General features: G+C 31.9%; 2 protein-coding genes across 5 annotated transcripts; both read right to left on the bottom strand.

Annotated features, from left to right (window-relative positions):
* Positions 1-119: 119 nt before the first annotated feature.
* Positions 120-2,843, bottom strand: LOC148629713 (uncharacterized). 2 transcript variants are annotated; one of them, XM_088556000.1, is made up of 6 exons: positions 2,508-2,836; positions 1,903-1,997; positions 1,638-1,715; positions 1,186-1,329; positions 740-807; positions 120-453 (listed from the first exon to the last, which is right to left on the bottom strand). In XM_088556000.1, exons 2-6 carry the CDS (start codon positions 1,967-1,969, stop codon positions 220-222), a joined length of 591 nt encoding a protein of 196 aa, XP_088412126.1. In that variant the 5' UTR covers positions 1,970-1,997; positions 2,508-2,836; the 3' UTR covers positions 120-219. The 2 variants fall into 2 exon arrangements, with proteins under 2 accessions (XP_088412126.1, XP_088412134.1); XM_088556008.1 differs by having other exon boundaries at positions 277-453; positions 740-833; positions 2,508-2,843.
* A 2,314-nt stretch (positions 2,844-5,157) lies between these two features.
* Positions 5,158-11,922, bottom strand: LOC148629714 (small integral membrane protein 29-like). Of its 3 annotated transcripts, none has more exons than XM_088556037.1 (5): positions 11,805-11,922; positions 9,759-10,010; positions 8,919-8,944; positions 8,360-8,483; positions 5,158-6,621 (listed from the first exon to the last, which is right to left on the bottom strand). In XM_088556037.1, the coding sequence occupies exons 2-5, from the start codon at positions 9,921-9,923 to the stop codon at positions 6,568-6,570; spliced, it is 369 nt and encodes a 122-aa protein (XP_088412163.1). In that variant the 5' UTR covers positions 9,924-10,010; positions 11,805-11,922; the 3' UTR covers positions 5,158-6,567. The 3 variants fall into 3 exon arrangements, with proteins under 3 accessions (XP_088412163.1, XP_088412155.1, XP_088412146.1); XM_088556029.1 differs by lacking the exon at positions 11,805-11,922 and adding an exon at positions 11,438-11,488; XM_088556020.1 differs by lacking the exon at positions 11,805-11,922 and adding an exon at positions 11,356-11,449.
* Between the last annotated feature and the right edge of the window lie 269 nt (positions 11,923-12,191).

The raw sequence follows: 12,191 nt of genomic DNA on the forward strand, positions 1-12,191 counted from the left end.
TTAAAATATATCTTTCAAAATTTAGATTTAGAATGTATCTGATTTCATTTTATATCGAAATTTTCTTTTCTTTATACATTTTATCGTTTAAAATGAGGGAAAAAGTCAAAATTCCTGTCTACAACTAAAACGAAAAAAAAACCAGTTTATTTTGTTGAATGAATAAACGAAAAGGTCAAATACATATACAAAATAATTCATAATATTGAATCAACCAAATTAATCCCAGCTATGAAATTTATAGTCATCAATCATATCCACCATTACCCAGTCTTTCAGGAAAGCAGACTTTCGATCAAATAGTCGTCCAAAAAATAACTTAATTCTCTTTATAATGCCCTTGTCTGTAGTTAATCTTATGCTCTTATAATTTTCGTCTTTTCCACGTTTTCTTCTTTCCCTTTTCTCCTTTTTGGCGAACTTCCTCAGCTCTTTTCTTTCTTTCTTAGTAAGCTGAAATAAAAACATATACATTCATTCCATAAGTCAAAAACAAAGAACAAAAACGAAAAATTAAGTGTTCATTTAAACAAAACAGAACATATTACTGCATGTTTTACCACTAATTTAGAGGAACTGTTTTTTTTTCGATATACATGCATTACATTGACTGCTGAATGTTATATCTGGAATTTAAAGAATTTTATTATTCCTGTACGCTTCTGCTTTACTTTTCAAATCTTTTCAAAAGTTATTAGAATTTTCAATATTTAAATCGTGAATATAAACACTCTCTTACTTTAAATGATGCATTGCTTTCGCTGGCGTACACGGTTTCTCCAGAAAAATGAAAGTCAGCAAGATAATCTGCAATTTGGAAAACATGTTCAAAGCTAGAAAAAATTAAAGAATCTATTTAAAACATAGCTTACGTCAATGTTGATTTGAATATATAATGTATACTGCTACATGTTTATATAAATATACTGTGTGTGTGTGTTTTTTAATTCCAGTAAGTAAAAAAGGCTTTTTTTCTTGCAAAATGTCCTCAACCCCTTTTTGTTTCCATCGAGTTCTGATCCCTGAACAAATAAAAAAGACCCTACGAACACGTGTCTGTTTGAAAACATCATGAACGGTAAACAAATACATTTCAAATGTTAAAAGTTCAAAGAAGAATACTGACGTGTGATAAAATGTGAAGATTTAACAAAATAACTATATACTTCTGAAAAGAAACCGTACCATCATCTGATTCAAATCTATCCTCTGACTCAACGAATAATCCATTCTCTGATTTCACGTCTGATTCACTATCTGAATCATTGTCTGGTTCACTCTCTGATTCAACATCGGACCACGATCGCCGATTAGACATTTCCCAGTCTTCTACAATTAGAAAGTAAATTTCATAACAAAAGGCCTACTTCATAAGAACAAAATTAAGATGGAAGGTATAAATAACAAAAGTTTCAGCTGTATACCAAGGACCATGATTTAAAGTAAATTGCCATGAACACATGTACTGACAACAACGAAATTGGCTTTTTTTTGTATGATCATTTTCATCGCAGTTTACCCTGATAAGACTATCTAGTATCTAACTGCTACACCAGAATGTGTAATGTATACCCTTAAAGCGCACATTGAGAGGAAGCAACGTCGAAGAATAAAAACAAAATTTTGAGTCTGGTTACCTATTTCAGTACGAAGTGTCTTGGGCTCGTCATCGTCAGCAAATTTGGTTCTATATCCTTTCATCATTATGTCTGCATCTAAGGAAAAAAATAATGATGCTAAGTGCGTGTGAGCAATTTACAGAACGGAAATAAAAAAAATGTGTGTTGGAAATATTAAAGTAATCAATGTAAACGCAAATAAGGGTACTCTTCAAACTACGCGATTATCATAAGCAAATATAAATACATGAATGGAAGCCGATTTTGTAAGATAAAATCTTACCGAATGATTCGAGAGTTAATTTTCCACCCCGAGCTCTATATACCAGTACGGCTTTACTTGTATCCATTTTTTCTCTTTGAATTGTTCTGCGGTGACTACAATCAATGTCATTAATACATTAAGCAAGCGAAGTTGATGAAATTGTAAAGACGTGATGAATATATTTTGGAATTAGCAGGCACTTTTGTGCCTTCAAATGCATTCAAAACAAGAGAGTAGAACAAAAATCGGAGAACTAGCCTTTATCATTCGAGGGGAAACAGAATAAGTAAATAAGAAACTTTGACTGAAAGACTTAAAATGCCCCCTTCCCCCCCAAAAAAAAGACAACAATACAATATATAAAATATAGGCAAATCTGTTATAATGAAAATCAGTTATTATGAAAACAAAGCTGAGTAGCGTTTTATTGATACTTTGATTTCCTGGAAATTCAGCGACCATCTGAGAACACACATACATTTCAGATGGATTCGCGTTGAATTGTTCTTGTTTGAAAGTTACGGGAAAAATCTCAAGCTAGATGTCGACATCTAGTGTCATTAGGCCTATATTAATTACCAAACGAACATGTTATTAATTTATTCGATTTAAATATAACTTACCAATGCTCAAAAAGGTGACACAGTCAAAAGAATTCTATAATGCAAAGAGAGTATGGGAAGAAATGAAAGACGTCTGAAGTTGTGCTACAAAGTCAGACTAGTGAAGTTGCCGTCGACAACGTTAATGACGTTACGCTGAACGTATTACACAAGCGCATTAAGGACTGTCTCAGAATGTTTGTTTTCACAGCTGTCGCTCCCACTTGTTTTACGCATGGTAATCAAATGTACAAGATTAAAAATAGAACAAAAACAAAAACAAACAACAAAAAGAAAACATTGTCTAGCGAAGGGTACTAAGATACCTGGTCGTAGTAATATTTTTGTCACGTAAGATTAAAATCCGGTGTTTTATGCAATACAATTTTTGTAGTCACTCGAAGCACACGCTCTTGTATAGAGAGATAATGGACTGATTCAGAAACTGTTTTGTTCATGCCGTTTTTTCATCGTCAAAACGTGTTTACGAGGACGTTACGACGACGCAACGTTATTTATGAGGACGGAAGTTGAATTTCTTGTTTGGTGCATTGGAAGGTCGTAGGGCAATGGCAATCCCGCTAGATTTTTTTATCGGTTTTGTCATTGCTCTACGATTTTCCAATTATCTCATTTTACAGTACACTGTTTGAAGTTGACCAACGAACCTCTTATTTTCTGCCTGTGATAATGCAAATCCCCTTTGGCGTTAAAATATCCGTTTTGATATTGTGTGTAGTACGTAAAAACCATCCTGGAGACATGATAACAACACTGACTTGTCAAAGTGAAATGCCCTCGATTACTTTCAAGCGCTTTAGTAGTTACATTTCGTCTTATCACCTAAAAAAGCACATAGTTAACTCCTAACCGAATTTAAAATTAAAGGCGAACACCATACCCTGTTCCGATTTCCACTATATTTGTCTTTTTTCAAAAATACAAAATTTAAAAAGCTAAACTGTCCAAAATTCCTTTTTAAGTCAGAAAACCTGTCCATAAATGTACACAATATGCCACTCTGTTGTTTAAGTCCAGTAACTCCGAACCGAAAAGTAAAATTGAATGAAAATCGAAATGATTACAAATGTTCACATTCAAACATGCATTCTGAGAGTATTGCACCGCAATACCAAGTCCTCTACCGGAAGAAAAAAATGTGGAAGAGAACAGTGCATAATTTGTAAACAAGAGAAGTGTTAAAAACCTCAGTGTGCATTAATTTTCTAATTCCAATGTCCATAAATCAACAAACAAGAGGCTCCCAGGAGCCTGAATAGCTCACCTTCTTCAATTTTGCCTATCAAAGGCAATAAATTAATCAAGAAGTTGTCCAACAATTTTGACTAAAGAAGTCTTTGGTAGGACTATCACAAGATCTTTTCAACAATTGAAAGTCATTTTTCCCTTTTCAAGGGCAATAACTCTTACAAGGAGTCTGAAGACTTTTGTAGTCCTAACAATATGGATCATTTCAGCTATTGAAAGAATTTGGATAAACCTAACGGTTTAGCAGATATATGTGAAAAACTACTGTCTGACCCCTGTGTTCTATTTTTGGTAATGGCGGCAATGTTTTTCGATGAATCAAAAATCCCCAAATCAATTCTATGCAGTAAACCCCAAAGAACATTCATACCAAGTTTGGCTGCAATTGGTCAAGTAGTGTCAGAGGAGAAGATTTTGGAAAGAAATAACATTAAAAATAGCAAAAATAGTTGAAAAGGGCAATAACTCCAACATGGCTTAATGGATTAAAACCAAAATTTGACTAGAGATAGATCTCATCATGCTGAACACTTTCACCCACGTTAGAATTCAGCTAACCCAAACGGTTTAGGAGATATAAGCGAAAAACTACTGTCTGACCTCTATGTTCTATTTTTAGTAACGGCTGCCACATTCTTTGACAAATCAAAAATACCAACATCAGTTCTATGTAGGATACCCCAAGGAACATTCATGCCAAGTTTGGTTCTAATTAGTCAAGTAGTTTCAGAGGAGAACAGTTTTGTATAATTGTTAACGACGACGACAGACGCCAAGTGATGGCAATAACTCACATGGCCTTTGGTCTTGTGAGCTAAAAATCAACTGAACAAAATAATTCGAACCCTTATCTGTGACTTATCATGATAAAGCAATGTATTTAATATCAAATGTATATCTGGAAGCATAACGGAAAAAAAATACAGAAAACTGATTTACCAGACTGATGGACTGACGAACAGGGTGCAAACCTGAAGTAATCTACAGTGAACTAATAATAAAAAAAAACCTTGAATACATTTTTGATGGATCGTATGAATTGTAAGACACATGTAAACCATGATGCATCATGTCAAACGTATAGACAACACCGCATATATGTGAAGCAACATGTGTTTTCCTACTGGAACAATTTATCATTTGTTGGAAAGAATAATCAAGGGAACCAAGGTTATAGCTGTAATCAAAAGAATGTAATCCATGGACAAAGACCAGACATGGAAAACAGACATACACAACAAAGAACATAAAGTAACTAAAATCATACATACAAAGTAACAAAAGCAAATGAGCACTCAGACTCCACTAAAACTGGGAGCATGGACCAGGGGCACCGGTAGGGAACAATTTTCTGTCAGGGAGATCATTTTACATAAGTGTTATGTTATAACAAAAACAATAATTCAATTTTTACCAAACCCTTTATTATTTGGTTAACAAAAATAAGGTTTAAAATGCATTCTTAACAACAAATACAAAAAAATATGGCCAGCACAATACATCTCTATACAAATACTTAAACATAAATATAGACCTAAACTTTTATACCAATAAATCAAAAACTGAACCTGAAATCTTAATATCCAAATAAGGATAAAAAATGATTTTAAGAAGTATTTATAAAAGCTCTTCTTTCATGTTATGCTTCAAGTGTAATGCATGTGCAAATATTTCAGGCAGTAGTACCATCAAATTGAACGTATAATTTCTTATTGGAACAGATTTCACCAGACCTGTAATGATAACAGTTGTCTAAGATCGTTTGAAAGTACTTTGGTAATGAACACAGCATAAAACACATTTCTTGGTATTCAGTTATATTCCAATCATTCAGTAAAAAATGTTAATATCTTTAGACTGTTAATGTAAAGTAGATAGAAACATGACTTTCTAAGTTTCTTTCTTTCCTGGCAAAAATAGCAAAAAAGTTCATTTGGTATTCATAGATACTCCTGAGTTCCACAAAATTTTCAAAGTTAAGAGAAAAAGTACCAGAACTTCTGGACAGTAACTGTTTACAATTTTTTGTTCAAGCTTGAAAAGACGTAGTAGAGCAGTTCTTTAAATAGAAATTGTGACTAAGACCATTGGAAGATCTCAAGACATCCCTGGTCTTTCTTCTCTGTGGCCATATCAGTTATGTTACTAAAAAACAGTCCCTGACTTAAGTATTGTTCATAAAGTGGTCCCTAAAATGAAAGTAAATGTTTTCAAATGGTATATATTACCAACTGATAAAACAAATCGGTAAATGCTTAAAAATAAAGCAGGCATGATCAACAAAATGGGTTTGATTATTAAAACAAAAATGCTATTACAAAATAACTGAAATTAAAAATTTCAAATAAAACAAAAATATGTTGATGTAATCAAGCCAACTAACATGTTACAGTAAATTAATAGGAAAATAGGTGCATATTACCACAAAAAAAAAAAAAAAAAAAAAAAATTGACTGAAATTAAAAATTTCAAATAAAACAAAAATATGTTGATGTAATCAAGCCAACTAACATGTTACAGTATATTAATAGGACAATAAAAATTAAAAAATGTATCAACAAAACAATATCTATAAACAAATTAAATAACAAAAAATAAAGAGATTCTTCCTTAAAACTGATACAAAACAGAATAAAGTTTTCAGATCTACCACAGAAAATTTTCTATAAATTTGTATAAATAAAGGAAATAATAAATAAAAACCTAATACTGCCTCTATGGTTTGATAAAATGACTCAGATATCACACATGGTTATAAAAATATAACAACAAGAACATTATTGTGACAATGTTGATTTATAGTTGAACACTATCATCTTCTTTTGGGGCCAAATTTATACACAGGTGCACTATCTGGACTTGGTGTCTACAAACAAAAGAAGAACAGAGATAATTTACAATATACAAGATAAGATGTAAAAATGGAAACATACACCATATATATGTTTACGAATGTCAACTACAAAAGACAGGATTGGAAATCAAACAAGGTAGCAGTTACACATGTACTTATTTCTACCCCAATAAAATAGAATTTAAAGAGAAAAAAAAAAACACAGATAGTCTTCCTTTGGTATAAAGTATTGGTAATCATTCTAATATGTTGTGCTTCAAAGCTCTTTAGATCATAACCATGGTAAAAAAAGTGATAAACACATGACCAACATTTTGTGCAACATATGGGTTGTATCTATTTAAAAATATGAAGAAACTAGTCATATTAGAATCGAAATAAATCACTGAAAATTCATTTTATCATAGTTTTACCACGGGCTGGTCATCTATGTTGTTATTCAACAATGCAACATAAATGGCCAGTCCGTGGTAAAACCATGATAAAATGGAATTTCCATGATTTATTTCTAAAATAAAAACATGAAAAAAACTTGTGTGGTTAATCTTTAGCACAAACATGTACATGCACAAGATTTTTTCCAGGATTTTGAAAGCTGTAGTCACTTTCGCATGAGAAAATGAGGACCTTTTAATGGCATTTTTTTTTTAAAGTACGGTAGTATTTGCATCTGACAAAAGATATTTCTGAATCATCTGTTATTTACAGCACTTTGTAAAGACATTAAATAAAACTTAAATGTACATGTACATTGCATATGAATGAAGCACATATTTTTTTTTCCACTGTCATGCAAGCATGTTTTCTGAGAATCCATATAGCATGCCTGAGATTTAATTAAAAAAGAAACTCCCCAGCTTTTAAGAATCATCAAAGATAGAAATCCCTTTACACTCTTATACATTAATCAGGGCCATACAAGTGTACATCCCTGGCATAATTTAAAATGTAAATGTATTTCATATAAAAAATATTGTTTTCTGCATTGCCATCCTTTGTAGAAACACAAAAATACATTTAGCACAGTATAAATATAGAACTGCCTTAACATGCACCAGTGCTACATTGGACAGATATAAATATTTTCTAATAGGTACTTCCCTATTGTTGCCTCATGAGATTCTATTTTTAGCACAATTTTCAATTGTGCTTTTAGGAACCAGACCGAGTTAATGACAAATTAATGTCATTATTTTTCATTTATATTTTAGTATTGGTCCCTGAGGAATTCATTGATAGCATAAATGATATCTTCAAGATCGTAAATATTGCTGACATGCAACTACAAATGTAGTGACACCAGGGTAGTGACAAAATTACCCACATTTGGTTTACACTCAAGTTTGATGTACTTAAAAATAAATGATAAATTACTTTTTATGTCATTTTGAGACAAAATTAATGAGAAGTAAAGGAATTTTCAAAGCAGCAATTGTTACCGGCATTTGAACTTTCACGCTTGAGTGGTCAGAGATCGACATTTTCTCCACTTGTGGTGCTTGATTAGTGTAATTGGCGAATTAGGTTGGGGTAATTAAATTTTCACTTTCGCCACTTGAACAGCTTACAGCTCTTAATGTTTTTTGTACTTTTAAAAAATTTCAGGTGATGAAATGAAACTCAATTATTTTTGTCATTCTGAAAAGTCTTTCGTCATGGGCGAAAATGACGAGTGCGAGAAAAATCACTGCATGCATGATGCATATTTAATGAAAACAAGCACTTATCAATTTATACATGTCAGTATTACCTCAATTCTGAGAGACAAATGTTGATTATTTTCCTGATCTTCTAATAATTCTGATTCCCAATCGGCATCCTCATTAGGATCAAAACTATACATTGGCATTAAATGATGTCTCAATCTATCCATTCTGTAGAAAAAAATACAATCAATGTAACTGTATCAATAAGAGAACTTGAATGAAGAGTTATGATAAAATGAGTTGTTCAAAGTTGTATGATGCTCTTATAAACCAGGTTTGCCTGTCTGTCAAACATGTCCTTTCAAAGAATTTAACTTACATTTGTAAATGACATTTACATGTATATAGATAATTTTAAACTCTGTTCAATTTCCATATTGGAATATATTCAAAAAAATGACTGCATTGTTGGATATCAACAAGGAACTATAACTTATTCATGCTTATTGTTGCAAATACATATGTACAATAACAGTACTAAGAGGTAAACTATTATTTGTAAACTGATGACATGGTGTCACATACATGTAACTCAGAAATAAAAAAAACTAAAAAAATAACAATTTTTTTAAAGAAACATTGCACCTACAGTGCTCCACATACCTATTCTTCCTGAATATTACAACTGCCTGAAATAAAACAAAATAAATCAATTAAAAAAATTTTGACGAACTCTTATATATATTTATCATTTCAACAAAAGCTTCATACTTATGAAAAAGTTTAAAACTGTTTTAAAGCCTTACAATGAGCTTCTTTGAAGACTGAATTGGATATTGATGATTAGGTCAGATATGTTATAGCAAGTTAAGGGGGAAACGATTCACCTTATGTACCAAAATCACAGTATTTTTCTGGATGATTCAGTTCACAGTACATGTACGTTGTGGCAGTCTACGACACTAACGATATGATGCTATTTTTTATATAAATTACTTGGTATTTGTGTTATAGTTTAGTTATTTTAATGACCAAGAGAAAAAATTGATTAAATGTTTTATTTCAAATGAAATGGTAGATCAAATCCTTACTTTTTATTTCCTGTCATGCATAAGCGACTTTGTTTTGTAAAACATGGTGGCGTTCATGAAGGACACACATCTCTTAAAATGTACTGTGATACGTAACGTCAAACATATCCAATATCACAATGCGTATTGTTTGAGAAAAAAATGTATCGTTACACCCCTATAGTAAGTATAGCTTAAAGTTGTTGTATTGTGTACAATGACCTTTTAATTCACACATTTAAATAATTTGATATGGCAAGGCAGAGCTTTAGAATTTAGAATTAGAAGCTATCAATGAAAGTTTGTCCTGAAAAATAACTTGAAAAATATAAATCAATGTAGCCTTAACGAAGAACCCAAAATTTTTATCCAAGAATAATGTAAAAAAATTTGGATTATATTAATGAAAATCTAAGATACAGGAGTGACTTACAATGAAAGCAAGTAATGCTACTAGAACAACTGATCCAACAGGAACCAAAACATACGCAAGAACATGATTAGAAACTGGTTGGTCTATATATGATGGTGTTGAATGGTCAGTAGCATTATCTGATACTATCTGGTAATGTACATTATAAGACTCACTACTACTCATCGTAAAGTCTATGAAACCATACACTGTCCTTTATTCCTTTACCACTTTTACAATTTACATTTTGAACTTCTCCTCGACATCAGAAATCTGTCAATAATAAAGATTTTAAAAACATCATGAACAACTTTTACATGCATGCACATGCACTTTTATGTAGAATATATGTAAAATTAAAAAAAAAATAATAAAATTTACATACAGGAGAACACAGTTCCTATTTAACATAATGATAATAAAGATTTATCACACAGCAACATTCTACTACAAGACTTTTTCCCATACGTAGCTCCATGTACAAGTATGTGGGCAGGAGATGTACGAATACTTTGTGGATAAAGAAGGCAGTATTCTACCAAAGGCCTTTTATCATGATAATATGTTGCTATCTGCACTGATGTTCATGTAGATAATGTTTCAAATAAGATTCTATAATTTCAAAGGAAAAGATGCTAATCAAATTTTCCAGTTTACCAGAATGCTATTTGAATTTTCTAGGGAGAACACAGAGAAGGTGCTTTGTTTTTGCATCAGTCCTCATTATTTCTGAATGACTACTGAGTTTTCTACATTGCTTAAAATTGCAATCCTATAAAACTTCATCCTATTGTATGCATTACATTTAGACTGGATTTGTGCCTTAAACAAATGTTACTTACTGCTTATATTTTTTTGAACATACAATGTACATACAATTTATATTTTTTCATTTCAGATTCGATGATTCTAGAACCAAATTCTATACTGTGACCTGCCCATTCTAAATGTAGCCATGCAAACATTTGTATAAAATAATGGAAATTCCGATGTTTGTTTGTCTCATATTCATGCACATATATTATAGCATGGACCTTGGCATGGGATTGACACCAACATCAAACAGTTGTGCCAGTGATTGGATGAAAATGAACAAATCAAGGAATTTTGATTTGTTAAATGTATCAAATTGCATGTGCATGTTTGTTGTTAACTGCTATCAAATAATTCTAAAACTAAAAGGGTTACAAGATCAACATTGTGATCTGGGCAGGTATATTTACACTTCCTGTACTAGTCCAAACACCTCCCTTCAACAGTCATAAATGTCTGTTAAAAAAATACCTCAGCAAACATCATAACTATCTTGACTATCCCTGTCCCTGATTAGTTTAGTTGCAGTTGGTGTAGTCCATATACATGTAATCATGACGTTTGCGGAGGCATTTTTAATCTGACATTTATGCTTCACTAACTATCAAAGGAAGGCGACCAACCAAATTAAAAATTAGCCTCACAAGACGGTATGAAGTCTAATACGTTGAAAAAGGACGCGCGCATTTAAGCAATTGTCATCCTCACATTTATTTCAATATTTGGACTCAGTTGGTACTGTGTTCAAGATATTGGTATAACTTTGCGACATAAAACTCAGGGCGACATATTTGTATAAACTTACATAACTGGCCTAAACAAAATCCAGATTTGTTTAGCTTTTGTATTTATTAATCGAAAAAAATAAGAAAATAAAGTATGTTTACCAAACAATAAACCGGATGTTGCTGTAGGTAATGTAAATTACAACTGAATGACGGATATTCCGGGTTATGACAACACGCCAATTCGTATTTAAGGTAGTAGACGTAAGGTAAGGGACACAACTCATTGGAACGTTTGTATTAAGCATTTTACATCATTCTCATGTAAGCATCAAAGTTTCTTGGATTAATTTCATTATGTTTCAAATGAAAGCTTGTAAGACTGGTGAAATTGGATATGATACAGCATATCCCTGATGTTATGTCCCTTACCCTAGGTCTACCTCCTTAAGTAAGTTCGTGCCTTATAATTTTAAATAAGCATGACGTCAATATTTAACTCTTTAATGACATATGCCCAACTGCCTACCTGCAATATAAAAATGGAATATCATTATTCTCTTTTAAGGTAGATCAAACCTAATATTTCCGGTCCTACTAAAAAAAGAGTGGCAAAGAGCACAAAAGTCTAGTAAAGACTGGTACCGAATTATTGATTATTGAAATATCGGTACCAGTCTTTACCAGACTTTTGTTCTCTTTACCACTCTTTGTTCAGTAGGACCCAATATTTCTATTAGATAGATTTTCCTAGTTTTTCGTGAAGATCACCATGAATAAACATACATTAATATCAAAACTATAATGTAAAAGCGTGTCACCCACCTTAATTTCCAGATAATTGAGCCTTAATAAAGGCAGTTTTTTACAACATTTTATATCATGCGGGATTCTGTGGGGAAATTTTCACTAATGT

The sequence above is a fragment of the Perna viridis genome, chromosome 1 (assembly GCF_037379345.1).
Source record: "Perna viridis isolate PV_CMFRI_1.1 ecotype Kerala chromosome 1, ASM3737934v1, whole genome shotgun sequence".
Taxonomy (NCBI): Eukaryota; Metazoa; Mollusca; class Bivalvia; order Mytilida; family Mytilidae; genus Perna; species Perna viridis.